The 17,794-nt window shown below is 42.0% G+C and overlaps 1 protein-coding gene across 4 annotated transcripts in view; it reads right to left on the reverse strand.

The window, feature by feature from the left end:
• The window catches only part of ULK1 (unc-51 like autophagy activating kinase 1), a 123,050-nt gene that overhangs the window by 43,057 nt on the left and 62,199 nt on the right, over positions 1-17,794 (reverse strand). For all 4 annotated transcript variants that reach the window (XM_077461768.1, XM_077461767.1, XM_077461771.1 and 1 more), the window contains exons 9-10: positions 6,028-6,086; positions 2,966-3,048 (exon numbers count right to left, since the gene is read on the reverse strand). In XM_077461768.1, coding sequence (XP_077317894.1) covers positions 2,966-3,048; positions 6,028-6,086 — 142 coding nt within the window. The remainder of the gene's footprint in view (positions 1-2,965; positions 3,049-6,027; positions 6,087-17,794) is intronic.

The following is a 17,794-nucleotide window of genomic DNA, read 5'->3' on the forward strand; positions in this document are numbered from 1 at the left end:
ATGTAATCGGCAGTGTATATAGCAGTGATGGCAAACCTTGGCACCCCAGATGTTTTGGAACTACATTTCCCGTGATGCTCAACTACACTGCAGAGTGCAAGAGCATCATGGGAAATGTAGTTCCAAAACATCTGGGGTGCCAAGGTTCGCCACCACTGCTATATAGTAATTATTTCCTAAATGGTGCAAGTTTAGGAGATATTTACAGTACCTACAGGTAAGCTTCATTAAAGGTTTACCTGTAGGTATAATCAAACAAGAAGACTTTACTTTCTCTTTAAGCTCTCTCTACTGATCCCCTAACTGCCCACCACACCCACACACACAAAACTTCACACTTTTTTTTTTAATCTTCCTTCATATCTTTCTTTACTAGTTTTTTTCCCTTCCCCTTTGCTTTTCTAAACATTCAGCTTTCACTGGACTAAATTTTTTCCCCTAAGCACTTGTCTGTCTTGGATAATACAATTAGATGTAAAAAGGCATTGCATTATAAGTATTACAAGTTATATCCGAGGTGTGCTTTAGCTGTGTCCTAAATAATAATAAATTATAAAAATAAAAAAAAGGAGAGACCCAGAAACTCCATCATGATTTTTTATTTGCCATTGTCCAAATCCTCCTATAGGCAGCAGTATAACCCAAGTCTCTGAATTCCTACAACCCTCAATCAAAAAACCAAAAAACCAAAACCAAAAAAACAAAAACAAAGGCCTTTTGCACGTGGTACTGATGTTTGTGCAGCTGCTTTTTTTTTTTAGACATAATTTCAGGTGTTTGTTGTGTGCATATTCGCATTTATATTAGCATTCTAGCGCACAATACATTACTAGGGAAAATTCATTAATATTTGCGATTACCGGTGCAAAATACTGACCGGGAGCACAGATTTTTCTTTCTTTTTTTTTCTCCTTCTTTTACTCTAGTAGTGCGTGTGTACAAGCACATTGTAAACACTGAGCTTCATTTTACAGGGCCTTGCGAAAGTATTCGGCCACCTTGAATTTTTCAACCTTTTGCCACATTTCAGGCTTCAAACATAAAGATATAACATTTTTATTTTTTGTGAAGAATCACCAACAAGTGGGATACAATTGTGAAGTGGAACGAAATCTATTGGATTTTTGAAACTTTTTTAACTAATAAAAAAATGAAAAGTGGGGCGTGCAAAATTATTCGGCCCCATTGCGTTAATACTTTGTAGAGCCACCTTTTGCTGCGATTACAGCTGCAAGTCACTTGGTGTATGTCTCTATCAGTTTTGCACATCGAGAGACTGAAATTATTGCTCATTCTTCCTTGCAAAACAGCTCAGTGAGGTTGGATGGAGAGCGTTTGTGAACAGCAGTTTTCAGCTCTTTCCAGATTCTCGATTGGATTCAGGTCTGGACTTTGACTTGGCCATTCTAACACCTGGATACGTTTATTTGTGAACCATTTCTTTGTAGATTTTGCTGTGTTTGGGATCATTGTCTTGTTGGAAGATAAATCTCCGTCCCAGTTTCAGGTCTTTTGAAGACTCCAACAGGTTTTCATCCAGAATGGTCCTGTATTTGGCTGAATCCATCTTCCCCTCATTTTTAACCATCTTCCCTGTCCCTGCTGAAGAAAAGCAGGCCCAAACCATGATGCTGCCACCACCATGTTTGACAGTGGGGATGGTGTGTTGAGGGTGATGAGCTGTGTTGCTTTTACGCCAAACATATAGTTTGGCATTGGGGGCAAAAAGTTTGATTTTGGTTTCATCTGACCAGAGCACCTTCTTCCACATGTTTGGTGTGTCTCCCAGGTGGCTTGTGGCAAACTTTAGAAGAGACTTTTTATGGATATCTTTGAGAAATGGCTTTCTTCTTGCCACTCTTCCATAAAGGCCAGATTTGTGTAGTGTACGACTGATTGTTGTCCTATGGACAGACTCTCCCACCTCAGCTGTAGTTGTCTGCAGTTCATCCAGAGTGATCATGGGCCTCTTGGCTGCATCTCTGATCAGTCTTCTCCTTGTCTGAGCTGAAAGTTTAGAGGGACGGCCAGGTCTTGGTAGATTTGCAGTGGTCTGATACTCCTTCCATTTCAAAATGATCGCTTGCACAGTGCTCCTTTGGGATGTTTAAAGCTTGGGAAATCTTTTTGTATCCAAAACCGGCTTTAAACTTCTCCACAACAGTATTACAGACCTGCCTGGTGTGTTCCTTAGTCTTCATGATGCTCTCTGCGCTTTCAACAGAACCCTGAGACTATCACAGAGCAGGTGCATTTATACAGAGACTTGATTACACACAGGTGGATTCTATTTATCACCATCAGTCATTTAGGACAACATTGGATCATTCAGAGATCCTCGCTGAACTTCTGGAGTGAGTTTGCTGCACTGAAAGTAAAAGGGACCGAATAATTTTGCACGCACCACTTTTCAGTTTTTTATTTGCTAAAAAAGTTTAAATTATCCAATAGATTTCGTTCCACTTCACAATTGTGTCCCACTTGTTGGTGATTCTTCACAAAAAATTAAAATTTTATATCTTTATGTTTGAAGCCTGAAATGTGGCAAAAGGTTGAAAAGTTCAAGGGGGCCGAATACTTGCGCAAGGCACTGTAGATCAGTAAAAAACACTGTACTGAGCTTTTTTCAAGCTTCAGTGTGCAAGAGGCCTTACAGTTCATTTTTTGCTTTTTCTGCTCCCTGTCAATTAGCATTTAAGTTGCATGGTTTCTGCAAAAAATTATTTCCATTGAGATGCTACAAGCCAAATTAGATATGATCTTTGCTAACTGGCAATGATCCCTGTTAAATTGTGGTCAATTATCTGCATTTATAGTATATAGCGGTGTATAAACAACCTACATTTACACATTTTTCTTTCTTTTTTTGTTTGTTTTTAATGTGAAAAATGGCTTAAAATGTAGAGATGCTCATAAATTTCCTTATAAGCTATTTAACATTCAGAAGCATAAAATCATTTTTTACCAAAGTCCATTCGGTCCTTCTGGTTCCTCTGCAGAAGTCCCAAAAGCAGCTGCTTTAAATAACTTGACGTTTCTCGCGGGATGCTGAAACACCAACACAATCATATATGCCAGTTAAACAGCATGTAAATGCAAAGGAACATAAGAACAGAGCGGTGCAAACGAGCAGTAGGAGAGTGAGAACTCACAGTATAGAAAAAATGCTGAGCAGAAAGCTTGAGCAGTTTGCGTGAGTGAAAAGCGAGAGGGGAGTATGTTTGCCAGGTTTAAATTTAACAGTTGCAGGCAGCCTGGGTATTCTTCATCATCACTCCTAAACTAGTGAGGGTGTAGGATTTGTATTTTTAAGGGCACTGGTTATGAGGTGGGTAGCAAAAAATAATGCTCTGTGCAACAGCTAACTGACGACTAAAAAAAAAAAAAAAAAAAAAAAAAAAAAGAAGGATTCATCATGTTGGCACAGTGTTTTTATTAGACTTTCAAATGAGGAAACGATCCACTGCAATCTGGGGACTTAGCAGTACCTAATCATGATAAACAGGTAGAGCAAGTTCATAACTGCTGTGAAATGAAAATACATTACTAATAAAACTGACAGGTCCTCAAAATCCAGCACAACAGCGGCAGTTTAAATAAACTTCGAGAGAAGTGGGGGTGTGAGACGAATAGGAACAAACTGTGGGCTTTTTTTATTATTAAAGTGCCAGAGGGAAGAAATGCCTCAGCTTGTGCTTATTCCCACAAACGAGGGTTGCACTGATACCTTTTTTTATTTTAAACGGAAAGTACTGATACTTGTGCTCAAGTACTCCCCGATACCAATTACTGATACCTTTGTGCTGCGATTTGAGCCCATACAAAAATAAGAAAGCTCAAATCGCACTGAAAAGAAATCACATTCAATTTGAACAGGAATGTGGTACGATTCCTCTCCGAATTGCATGCAGAGTCCCACACCGCTCAAATATGAACCCAAGCTGAAGTCGCTATAACACGACTGAGCTCACACTGGAGCAGTGCAGGAAACCGCATGCAATTCAGACAGGAGTTGAACCGCATTCCTGTTCAAATCACATGCATTCTTTCACTGCAAGATCGGTTTTAGGTTTTCGGAGCATTTGCACATGGTATGCCCCATACACACGAGCAGAATTTCCATCGGAAAAATCTTGGATGGTTTTTCCGATGGAATTCCACTCAAGCTTGGCTTGCATACACACGGTCACACAAGTGTTTGCTGAACTTATGACCGTCAAGAACGCGGTGACGTACAACACTACGACGAGCCGAGAAAATTAAGTTCAATGCTTCCAAGTATGCGTCGAATTGTTTCCGAGCAAGCGTAGGAACTTTGCGCGTCAGAATTGCTACAGATCTGAACTTTTTTTTTCCATCGGAAAGAGACCCTGCTCTCAACCTTTTGCTGGAGGTAATCTCGCCAGCAAAAGTCCGATGGAGCGTACACACGGTCGGAATTTCTGACCAAAAGCTCACATTGGACTTTTGCTGGCAGATTTTCTTATCATGTGTACGGGGCATAGGAGTACTAGTGCAAATGCTTAGCATCGGCACTGACATCAGTGCAAGCCTACCAGATACAAACATTCAATCTCCAGATGTTATTTTCCAGTGTAGGTTTCAGATTGGTATAGGGCTCCACACACGGCCTGAGAAAGTTATTACTGGCCTGTAATTTAGACCCCTTTCACACCGAGGCAGTTTTCAGGCGTTTCAGTGCTAAAAATAGCGCTAGAAAAGTGTCTGAAAACTGCCTCCCATTCATTTGAATGTATGCTTTCACACTGGAGCGGTGCGTTTGTGGGATGGTAGAAAGACCTGCAAGCAGCATCTTTGCCCATTGAAATTAATAGGCAGCGCTTCCAAAGCACAGCAAAACGGTTCTTTTGGGGTGTTTTTTTTAAGTGACCTGCTAGCGCCTGAAAACTACCGCAAAAAACTACCGACGCTTTAGCAGCGCTTTAGTGTGAAGAGGGTCTTAAAGGATGCATGTGTTTGATATTCATTTTTTAAATGCATTGCATTACATGAATAAAAATAAATAAAAAAGGGAAATCATAAAGTTGCTGCCTAAAAGCAAATATAACCTTTCATTTCTGAAACATCACTGGTCATTAAAATGTATGGCCAGGGGGGGGGGGGGGGGGGGGGGGAAGAGGCATCTCTGCAATACAAACTTCCAATGTTTTATTCCTTAAAAAAAAAAAAAATAATAATAATAATAATAGGACAGGACAGAAAATACCTGTCGATTAGCCAGAATTTCAGTTAGATCCTAACTTCCAGAGTGGAACTGACCAATGCTGCCTCTACTGCTTGGACAGTCAAGCCCTCCTTTGCTGGTGTCCAGAAAACCGCATTGTGATACAGATAACGGGAGGGGAAGGTATCCTGTAGTCCAGTCGGTAAGAATTCATCAAGGGTTGACAACACTGACAACAGTGCAACAGAGGCAGCGTTACAGGAAGTTAAAATTCAACTGTATTAATGGCAGGATCAACAGGCATTTTGTATGTACGTGTAGTGTTTATACAGGAAAAAAAAAGCATGGAAAAAATGTGCACGTATTGCAGAGGTGTACAGAATATATTTTTTGTTTTTATTTTGCCATACAATTATTTTTATTTATTTTTATAAAGAAGAGGCATAGCCTGCTCTCAAAAATAATATATTTTTGGCCAAGCTAATCCTAGCTATTCTGGGACAAGACTATGAATATATGCCACTTGATTACTTAGAATCTTCTAATATGAAACAAACCAAAAATGCATTCCAGTGAAATACTGTTTGTGTGTACTATAAACCTTTTCAGAATTAAGATGGTTTCCTCAAATAACCTCATCTCATTTGCTGAAAGGATTAAAAAAGACTTTCTGTCTGAGCCTGGCACTACCAGCTATGCAGTGATAATTAAGGAATGCTAAACAGGGTGCCAAATGTCTAGTGCCCATCTCGCTGGCAGCCTGGAGCTTTAGCACAGAATCAACAGGTGTAAACAGAGAGCAAGTCAATGGAAAAAGGCAGTAATGTTGTAAGAATGATTACTTGGGCGTGAGGGTCTTGTTTTTCTCATAAAAGAGACGAAGGTCCTGTGGGCTGCTGGCCTGAAAAGAGAAAGAAGCTTTAACCAGAGGAGAACTGCACATTTCAGAACTCTTATTTTTATCATGGTCACAAGATAAGTAGGTCATCTTATTGGGTAGCTGAACACCACCTTAACCACAGAGGTTCCGATTTAGAATCGGCATAAAATGGACTAGTTTTTTCTCCTCAAAGAGACTGTATGTAACCACTCTGAGCAACGCAGATTATATATATAGATCTAGATCTATATCTATATCTATATATATATATATATATAAATAAATAAATGTAATTTCGTACTTTCCAAGACAGAAATACCTTTACAGCTCTCTTTCCTTGGCAGTAACAGATTTACTAAATACATTTCACGTACACTTTCACCCAACCGACAATATGATTGGAATGAATGATGAGAGGCACGTTGCAGTGTAACTATACCACTGTGAAGCAAATCTCCCATGCTGATCTTCTCCATCCATTGCTTCCATTGTTCCAGCATGTCAGATTAGGTATTAGCTGAAGCAACTTTAGTGGGAACTTATCGGACACCCATAAAAGTGGAAAACTCTAAGGAGGACCATTTTTGAACCACCTATGGCCAGCTTTACAGGAGTAAGTGGAGGAGACCACAGAGCTACCCGATCACCAAATAACGTTTGGCTACGAATTTGTAGACCTACAGATCATTTTGGGAATAAGGGCACGGATAGATATTTACATTGAGCCAGTATTACACGTGTACTAAATTCCATTGGTGACCATTATACAATTCCTACACACTGCAAAGGAGGAAATTTCTACATTTTTTTTTTACAAGTAAAACAAAATAATTGAGCTCGTTATCTCATTAAATGCACAGATTGGTATGTTACATATATCACACACATTCTTCAGAGAGAATTTCCTATTTCCAGACCATTTTTGTGGCCCTCACCCAGTGTGTCGGGATCATGGCTCCGTGGTAACTGTGCACGGGGGGGGGGGGGTGGGGGGATTACACAACAATGATAGCTGGACACACATTGCACCATTCCAGGTTGGATAACGTCCCAATAGGAGTTCAATAATATTTTACGCTCATCAGCCATGCTGCAGCTCCTATCCCTTCATGTATACTGTATGTGGAGGCATTGACCCCCCCCCCCCCCTTTACTAAGCTATTATGACTGAGCTGTTGCATTACTGATCTTATGCACTGTGCACAGGGTTCCACTCTACAATATGTCAATTGCATGTGATGGTTTGAACAAAATAAGCTTGACAGAGTTAAGCGAAAAATAATAGTACATGGACAATGTAAATCCCCTTTATTTTACGCATATATCGTTTAAAGAGTTCAATGAACCCACCATGCTCAATTCCTAGAAAGCTGTGCAGACTGAGCATGAATGCATTACCACAGAGGGCCTCAACTAAGGGAGGTAACATTCCAATTCTAGCCATTCTTTTTCTGACCCTGACCATTTCTAAAATACTGTTTTGCTGGCTCTAGCCCAACTGTCAAATGAGAATGTATCAGTCAAAGCAATGCAGCATTGAATAATTGAACATTTAAGCAAAAGCAACACTTAATAACAGCAAACAGCTCTACGTAAATAGGTGTACGTAAATATGACCTCCTAAATGTGCCGAATCTGCACAAGTCGGGTGTCAAATGTTCTCCATGTAGCAGAAGTGGAGCTCGGCTGGAATGTAGTGAACTCAGTGTCTCGTATTTTATGACACTGTATACCATTGCACAGAATGCCTGCTCCATCTAACACTCAGCAAGTAAAATAAAAGCCAACTACTGTTACTGAAACTCACAAATGGAGTCAAATGCAAAGCAAAGATTTGTTTTGGAAAAAGTTTTAAGAATGCCATAGTCAAAATTAAGTAAAAAAACAAAAAACACCAATCACTTGATAGATGTCCATCTTTCTCGTGATCAGAATTGTTTCAACTGTCAATTGAGAAGACTTGTTCACATTATCATTTTTCCACAGTGGCTAAACGCAAAATGCTGTGTTTTTTTCTATGCGGGCTATTGTGAACCCTGCCATAAAAGTGTTACTAAACCCAGGAGCCTAAATTCACTATATCTGGTCTCCTACAGTACACAGGACACGGCGATGCAATTATTTCAGTAAATATAAACTGCTAAAAACCTTTTCTCATCAGCAGTTACCTATAGCAGTCTTGTGACTACTACCGGTACTATCAGTTCTTGGTAAAGCTTGCAGGAGGAGTTTTCATACTGCACTGAGCTGTCCTATCAGGATGCAGGACACCTGACCCTATCTCTGAACAGTGCTGATTGGCCCTGTGCTGATCACATGCACCCTTCCAAGGGAAAAAAAAAACCACATCAAACTGAGCATGAGCAGCCTGACTTCAGCAACTATGAGGGTTATTTACTAAAGGCACATCCACTTTGCACTACAAGTGCAGTCGCTGTAGATCTGAGGGGGCCATGCAAGGAAAATAAATAACAGCATTTTAGCTTGCACATGATTGGATGATAAAAATCAGCAGAGCTTCCTCTCAGATATACAGCGACTGCACTTCCAAGTGAACTTGTAGTGCAGAGTGGGTTTGCCTTTAGTAAATCAACCCCTCTGTCTTATCTGGACATGTTCTGGAGTCAGTGGAAGAAAGGGAAGATCTGTGAATACTGGATCAAACACCCCATTTACACAATGCAGAGGATTAACCCCTTAAATGCCACAGTGAGTATAACAAGCATGCTTTACTGCATATACAGACTGATTTTACTGTTGTGGGTTTAGTAAGACTTTAAGTTGCCCATGCTTATTAAGATTTCTCTTGCTTAGCCCTGAGAGCTGAATGAGAGAAAATCACTTCAATTCACCTCAATTTCCTCTTATGTGCTAAACAGCACAGATGGAGGAATCTGCAGTGCTAGATACTATATTCTGACAGCCTGCATCCACTGGCTGTCATAATACCTGAACAGTGCCTGTATCGTATTGGATGAAGGCACTATTTGGTTCAATATGAACAGTCCTGCAGAGTAGTACATGCGCTTCTTCTGTATCAAAATTGATTGCTCTGCTTTTAGTGCACACTGTGCGCTTCTTCACAATGTCATAGTAAATTCTCCTCATTGTATTTCTGTTCTTTCAATCATATAGGCTCAGAATTACATGAAGGCTTTACCTAGGGTAGCCTGCATACAAATGTACGCCTACTCTTCCAGACTGACACCCACCAACCATGGCATTTTTAGAAATTTTCAAAACTGCTCCCAAGAGACAGCCTGATGCCTGTATCTGGGCTGGAGACTCTTGAAAGAAATACTAAGACAGGGTGCGGTGACGTTTTCAGGAAGCTATGTACAACATCCTCCCTCAAGCCATGATCTGCCTACAATGCATAGAGAAGCAATGAAACCCAGTGATGACATCACTGGGTCTTAAATGAGGCAAGCAACGTAAATAGAAAGGTTTATATTATGTTGATGAAGGGGAACCAGTAAAAGCTACGTCATATTCCTGATATGTGTATGTTGTACCATGTACATCCTGCTTTTTTTTGCAATTATGTGTGTGTGTGAAATAGCTGGTGATCCTGCCAGGCCTCCTGCTTTCCCATTTCAAACCGACCATGCTAGGCTTGGAAGCTCATCAGTATGATCAGTTTTCTGGTTGTTCTGGGGGCCCCCCAACCTGCCTGTCCCTAAGACTTGTGCTGTCACTCCCCCCCCCCCCCCGCAGTCTCCACTCTCACCTCCCTAAGCCTCTCTATATATGTCAGTGGCAGCTGGTGCTGGAGGTTTTTTGGGTCCGCACTCACCCCACAGTGGAGCTCCCCTGTACTATCCAACGCTGCAGCTTCTGTCTTCACCTGATGTGCTGTCAGAATAGCGAACCCTTCAGATTAGGAAATGGAAGTGATGTTCCGCCAGCTGCGCATGCGTTCCACCACTAACAGGTTTGCTAATCTGACAGAACACTTGCAGTCAGACAGTCAGAAGACGGGAGCGGACATATTACTACACCCAGCTACGTCTTGAATTTCTGAATAATTTTAGCAAAAAAAGCGAACGTATATAAATACATATAGTGTATTGACATTGGTGATGCTGTTTGGATGTTTAATTTTGAAAGTTTAAACGTTTAGTGCTGAGCAGTGTGGGGTATACCAACATGGCCTCCGTCACCTTCCTACTGCTGCCATCCAGCTTCTTTCAAAATGTAACATCCAAACAGCATCACACATGTCAACATACTATATTTATATACGCTCACGTTATTGCTAAAATTCAAGATGTAGCTGGGTGTAGTAAGATGTCTGCTGCCGCTGTTCTGCCAGATTAGCAAACCCATCAGTAGTGGTGGACACATGCGCAGCTGACGGAAGGTCACTTGGGTGGGATGGCACTGCGCCCCGAGGACAATGCGAAACTTTTTACCAATTGAGGCCCCTGGAATGTGGTCGTGTGACTGAGGGGCTGACGGACCTGGTAGAAAGCTATTGGTCCGGCGCCCTGCACAATCACACAGATGGTGCGAGCTGGGGGGGGGATGTCACTGATAGAGATTTTTAAATTTATATATAATATAAAAATCTCTCATATATATATATATATATACACACACACACACACACACACACACTATAAGGAAACTCAGATTATTCACTCCACAACCACTGCTGGGGTATGCAGCACTGTATGTGGCCAAAAGGTGCAGAGGCGCTGGAGGACTCGGGAACCGCTGACACTTCCGGCTGCTCCAACGTTGGACTTCACCCAGCAGGGTGTGTCTCTGAGTTCTCCAGGAAGCGCTGGGAGCCAACAACCCCACTGACCTCTGGCCACATACAGTAAATATATACACCAGTGACTTGTGTCCTGCTCATCTTGCAAGACCGCGCTCGCATATCAAGTCACGATTTAAAAACATAAAAAAAAAAAAATGTATTGTCTTGCGAAACGCTCGTATACCGCATTACCCGCAAACCAAGGTATCACACTGTACTTTAGTCTATTTAAACTAGAAAAACACTAAATTTTTATTGTTTTAGAAAATAAGCATAAGAAGTCCATCTCTAGTATTCTTCCATAAAAACAAAAGTACTTGTTTGTTGGGGAAGCAGATGCTGTGTAGGAGGAACAATCTAAATATAAAGAAACCATAGAATTCCAAATGGTTGGGAGAGAGTTAATCTAGACAAGAGCCTTGAGAGTGGTGCTTGTGAGCTGCATTTCAGGAAACATGCGGGGCCCCGTTTAAGGTTTTATATCCCTGCTGCTATAGTAGCTAACTGTATAGGAAAATATTTGGTCACTAGAACTGCTTGACGTTTAAATTCAGTCCTATATTAAATATATTGGAGGAGCTTTTTAGGTTTTAGTGAACAAGTGGCTAAACCCAACATCCAAGCTATTTATTATTCATAGGCATCCTCTATTAATTTACTGTTGTACGTTATAGTCCAACGCATATTTGTGGGTACTTATCAGAGATCCACCAAAAAAAAAAAAAAAAAAAAAAAAAAATTCAAGTTTATTCTTAATAAAATGATGTGATCCATATACAGATTCTGAAGGAAAGTATTTAAGTATCTACCGTATATACTCGAGTATAAGCCGAGATTTTCAGCCTCTTTTTTGAGGCTGAAAGTGCCCCCCTCGGCTTATACTCGAGTCATCGCTGTCTGCCTGCTCGATCAGCGTGTCGAGCAGACAGACAGCGGACATTCTATCCTTCAAACGCCGCGCCTCCGCCTCCGCCTTCGCCTGTGATAGGCGGAACACTGAATTTCCCAGCAGCCTGTGTTCCGCCTATCACGGACATCGTCTCATCCTCGTACTACGGACGAGGATGAGACGATGTCCGTGATAGGCGGAACACAGGCTGCTGGGAAATTCAGTGTTCCGCCTATCACAGGCGGAGGCGGAGGCGCGGCGTTTGAAGGATAGAATGGCCGCCGAGGCGCCGACGAAGAGCGGCGATCCTGGCAAGGCACGGGACGGAGGCAAGGCACGACACGGGACGGGACGGGACGGAGGCAAGGCACGACACGGGACGGAGGCAAGGCACGGCACGGGACGGAGGCAAGGCACGGCACGGGACGGAGGCAAGGAGGCAAGGCACGGCACGGGACGGAGGCAAGGAGGCAAGGCACGGGCTCGGGACACAGGTAGGCTGGACACACACACACACACACACACACACACACACACACACACACACGGACACACACACACAGGGATGGATGGATGGATGGATGGAGACACACACACACAGGGATGGATGGATGGAGACACACACACACAGGGATGGATGGATGGATGGATGGATGGAGACACACACACACAGGGATGGATGGATGGATGGACACACACACACACAGGGATGGATGGATGGATGGACACACACACACACAGGGATGGATGGATGGATGGACACACACACACACAGGGATGGATGGATGGATGGACACACACACACACAGGGATGGATGGATGGATGGACACACACACACACACACAGGGATGGATGGACGGACACACAGGGATGGACGGACACACAGGGATGGACGGACACACAGGGATGGACGGACACACACACAGGGATGGACAGGCATGTCTCACCCTCGGCTTATACACGAGTCAATAAGTTTGCCAGTTTTTTTGGGGGTAAATTGGGGGCCTCGGCTTATATTCGGGTCGGCCTATACTCGAGTATATACGGTAATCGGCTTCCTGCTGACACTTTTCAGATGTACGGAATAAGAAAACTAAAGTATCTTGTTGCCAGAAACAACATACCTAATCTTTCTTTAATTTCAACCTGTTCTTGCCAGGAATCAGGCACACAGCCTTGATTATTCTGCTATATCCACTATTTATTTGCTCCTACAGTGATTTACTGTGTTTGCTAGCTTCAGCTTGTTGTCTTCTTTGCTAGCTCATGGTTTCCTTGCGGATAAGAATATAAAAAGTTACAACTTAAATGGGCCTAAACGTGTTAAAAAAAAAAAAAGAAGAGGTCCAAGGGGAAATGACAACTGTCACTGTGCATGATCCCCTGGGATGAAGTCTGAGTTACACTGTTGAGTAGTTCTACTGTTGAGCTAGCAGGGGTAGTATTGCTTTTACCCCCACTAATCAGACACTTGGCCATACCAACCCAAGCAATTGTTAATCTACCCTGCTCAGAGGAGCTCTGCTGTTTCTGGCACGAGACAGCACAATTTCAGAAAGTAACTAAAAAGCAATGATTTCTACAGCTGGGCTAAACCACATAGGAAAAAGCTGAGCACTTCTAAAATGGAACCGCTCAGCGTCTGTTCATGGTTTCCTGGCACAGTCCAAATGCATGATGGTAGGTTAAGTGGCTTCTAAATCACAACTGGCCTTAGTGTATATCTGTGTGTGCAGGCTGAAAAGATTTTAAAGATAAACATCTGCAAAACATGTTGGTGCTATAAACTGTACATAAGTAAACATTATAAAAAGGGTTTTCTACTTAGTAATCAAAAGGTGGAAATCCTATTTAAGCCAAAATGTCCTCATCTTAAAAATTGGGTACACACTGTGGCAGGGCGTGCCCGTGACATGGTTTAATATGGCGGTCTGGGCTAGGCTTTCTGGGAACAAGCACACTAATGGCTCAGGTGTATGTGTTGCATTCATTTTTAAGCCAGAGTTAGAGATCAGGGCCCACCCTCCCAAGGGGGTCAGTGATTGCAAGGGAGCTGCGAGAGGTGCACATTGCACCATATTGTCCAGGAGAGGACAGATTGAGGCATGAGCTTGATTGAAAGACGGTCTAGGACAGACGAACTAGCTAGGACAATGCACAAAAGACACAGATCGAAAAAGGTATAGTGTGTATGTGCATGAGCACTGGATGTGCTTGATGGTCAGGAAGACCAAAACTTTGAAGGTGAGCAGTAAAGCTGCATAGAGGGTCTCAAGGCTGAATGTTATTTGTCCTCATCATATTGATGGTGAGAAGATATCCATGTGAACTTTATTACTTTTAAATAAAAGTGGGCAGGAAAAGCCCTAAAAACATACTTCTGGTGTGGAATAAACTTACTGTATGGTGCTACCAATGCCCTAACTTGTCACAACAGGTAATCGAAATTCAGCCCACTCAGCAGTAACTGGGCGAATTTTGATATGTGTGTAGCCCTAACAGAAGCCAACCTTTATACCAGCTTCTGTTGAATGGTTCTGCTGCAAAACCAGCATTTGATTGACTGCAGCAGGGGGAGGTTTTGGGGTGAGTGTACACAAGTAAAATCTGCAAATCTGTGCAGCCCTTGACACAGCCGTGTCTTATTTTTTTTTCATGTAGCCAAGGATGAGCTCCGGCGTGTTCGCAAACAGCACGTGCAGAGCTCGCCAGGATGTCGGCACTGCGGATCGCTAATTACAGGCGGTGACACATTTTCCGATGCGCAGCTGCAGAGATCGGGAAATGTCTCACTGCCTGCGATTAGCGCAGTGTCAACTTCTTGGCGGGCTCTGCACGTGCTGTTTGCAAAACATGCCGGAGCTCATCCTTACAGCTAACCACAGAGGACATTTTGGCTTCTAGATGCAGCTGTGTGTATGGCCTCATTGATTACCATAGTGCTGCATTTAGATGCATCAAAACTGTACGCTGTACATCCCAAAATGCCTGTACGAATAGGCCCTAAATACATCTGGTAAGGAGGTACATTCGTATTTTTTTTTTTTTTGGAGAAGACACGTCAATCTCAAAAATAAACTGAATTTAACCCAGCACAGGGCTGTAAATTTTCTAAAGTAGACCACACTTCAACTGAAAAAATACTATAGCACTTGTTTGGGTACTAATAGGTCAGTTATAGAGCATGTACATTTTTAAACATTTTGCAACTTTGAGTATTGGATTACTGAACTGTGTAACATGTATTGTGATTTTATTCAACACGGTACTGAGCAGAAGTATAACCTTAGTAAGTTATTGGACTAACGAATGTAAACCTCCCTTAGGGCTACAGCCCAAAAAATACCACTTTCACATGCCTACTGTGCTGTACTATTGAACTTCCATTTTATATGACAAAGTATTGATCTTGCCTCATTTCTGAGAAACATTGAATGACACTGTCACACAGTGTGCTGAAATTCAGGATTTGTCATTTACTACTAAGAATACTATCTTTATTCACTATACAGCACTAATGAATAGAAGAGAGCAGGTATATAATATTTATTTAGTAAGAAAACTGCAATATTCTGCACAGGTTGCATCATTGGCTTCTCCCACTTAAAAAAAAAAAAATAAAAAAAAATGACTGATGCGATCTGTCAACTTGTGTTCAGTCAGTGAACTGAATTGCGAGTCAGGAGAATGGGATGGAATGTGCATAGGGCAATTAACCCGATGAAGCCATTAGACTTCACAGAACCAGAAAGGTCACTGACATTTTGTTTTAGAAAGTGACTTGAAATGAAAGAGTGGGCACAGTGTATGCAGGTTCACTTCTCATCCAGTGCAGAAACTAACCTGTGCCCGGCCAAACCAATCCTGAAGTTGTTTCCTTTTTAAGAGAGCTTCTCATGCATAACACTAAAAAAAACACTAACAAAAATTCCTCAACTTATTTCTGGAGTGCCATGCCTAAGGTGAGCTGGAAGCCAACTAGTCATGTAGAGTGACAAGTATAGAACATGCTGGGAAAAGTTCTCATGATTACAGTGAGCCTGTACTGTGCTAGAACACAGACTGTAAACACACTTGGCCATACGGAAATCTTGGGCCATTTCCAGCAGCAAGGAAGCTTGTAAAATAGATTGTATATATAGCATGTGTTTGTGTATACAGTAAAACCTTGGATTGCGAGCAGAATTCGTTTCCGGGAACATGCTTGTAATCCAGAAGCACTCGTATATCCAAGTTAAATTTCCCCATAAGAAATCATGGAAACTCAGGTGATTCGTTCCACAACCATTTATTAATAAATCCTTCCGTTTATAGTCCATATAAAAAGATTATAGCAATGTGATAGGTTGTGTAACCATAAAATGTCCATCCACAAATGGCAGCTTCTACAAAGGAGATTAGAAGAAAAATCCAGCAGGAGCTACAGAGTATAAAAGAGAAGAGAGGCGCCTCCAAGTGTAGCAATTAGGGGTGCAACGGATTGTCACCGATCCGTGATCCGAACGGGTCACCCCGTTCGGATCGGCACAAGCCATGCTCCGCGGTCTCGGCCTTAGGAAAGACCGTGGCTTCGGCCTAGTTCCGAAGCGGCGGCCATCTTGGTGCACCAGTCGGGGTTTACAATGTGATCGCTCTGTCCAATGACGGAGCGATCACTTGTAAACAAACCGGCATCAGATCTGTACAGTGGAGGGGAGAGATCGGATGGAAGCAGCGATGTGGGCTGCTCTGTGACAAGTGCAGTCACAGCCATCCCTCAATACCCTGCCAATACTCTGCAATGCAATACTCTGCCAATACTCTGCAATGCAATGCCAATACTCTGCAATTCAAATACTCTGCAAATACACTACCAATACTCTGCAATGCAATACCCAGCAATACACTGCCAATACTCTGCAATACCCTGTAATACTCGGTAATACCCAGCCATACTCGGCGATAGCCAGCCGTACCCAGCCATCATGCTCAGCCAATATTACAGTGGGGGAAGATGACGTGGATATTACAGTGGGGACTATATGGTGGTGGAATTTTCATAGGTTTTTGCAAATTCAATTATTTGCTGATCCGATCCGAGACTCTGATCTGAGGAACGATCCGATCTGTGAGTTTTTTGATCCGTTGCACCCCTAGTAGCAATAGGTTTACATTTTATGAAAGTACAACATTTAGCAACTCACATGGTTGATGATTAAAAGAGGCACATCTAAGTATGCAGACATCCGTGGTAAGGCTGTCTACATAAACCATCTTCCGCATCGTCGGCTCTCACCGCTGTCAGTCTGCAATCATGACTGGGAAGACTACCCTCCATTAGAGCGATCAGAAACGAGGCTTGAAGTGCAGGACGTTGATGGCGGTGTGGTCCATGTGTACAGCTTTACCTTGGATGCCTGCATACTTAGATGTGCCTGTTTTAATCATCAACCACGTGAGTTGTACCTTCATTAAATGTAACCATTTTGCTACACCTCTCTTCTCTTTTATAATCACGTGTGACATGACGCTACTTGTAGATCAAGACATCACTTGTTTATCAAGTCAACATTTCTAAAATAAAATGTTGATTGTCTTGCAAAAACGCTCTCAATCCAAAGTTTTACTGTATATTCTTTTATTTTGGAGGCTAAAAAAATTATTTGTTACAGTAGAAGTCCTTCTACAAGTCAGGTATATATGAAAACTTTTTTAACCACTTCAATACAGGGCACTTTCACCCCCTTCCTTCCCAGCCCAATTTTCAGCTTTCAGCGCTCTAGCGCTTTCAGTGACAATTGCGCGGTCATGCTACACTGTACCCAAATGAAATTGTTATCATTTTGTTCGCACAAATAGAGCTTTATTTTGGTGTTATTTATTCACGACTCAGTTTTTTTTTTTTGCGATATAAGCGCAAAAAAAGCGGAAATTTGGGAAAAAAAACAATATTTTCTTTTTTCTATTTGAAAAGAAATCCAATAAAATCAAATTTTGTCATAAATTTAAGCCAAAATGTATTCTGCTACATGTTTTTGGTAAAAAAAATTCCGTTAAGTGTATAATAATTGGTTTGTGTGATCACGGACATATGT

This window comes from Lithobates pipiens, unplaced genomic scaffold (genome assembly GCF_037356315.1).
Source record: "Lithobates pipiens isolate NorthernLeopardFrog02 unplaced genomic scaffold, aLitPip1_a1.2 Scaffold_3, whole genome shotgun sequence".
Classification (NCBI taxonomy): Eukaryota; Metazoa; Chordata; class Amphibia; order Anura; family Ranidae; genus Lithobates; species Lithobates pipiens.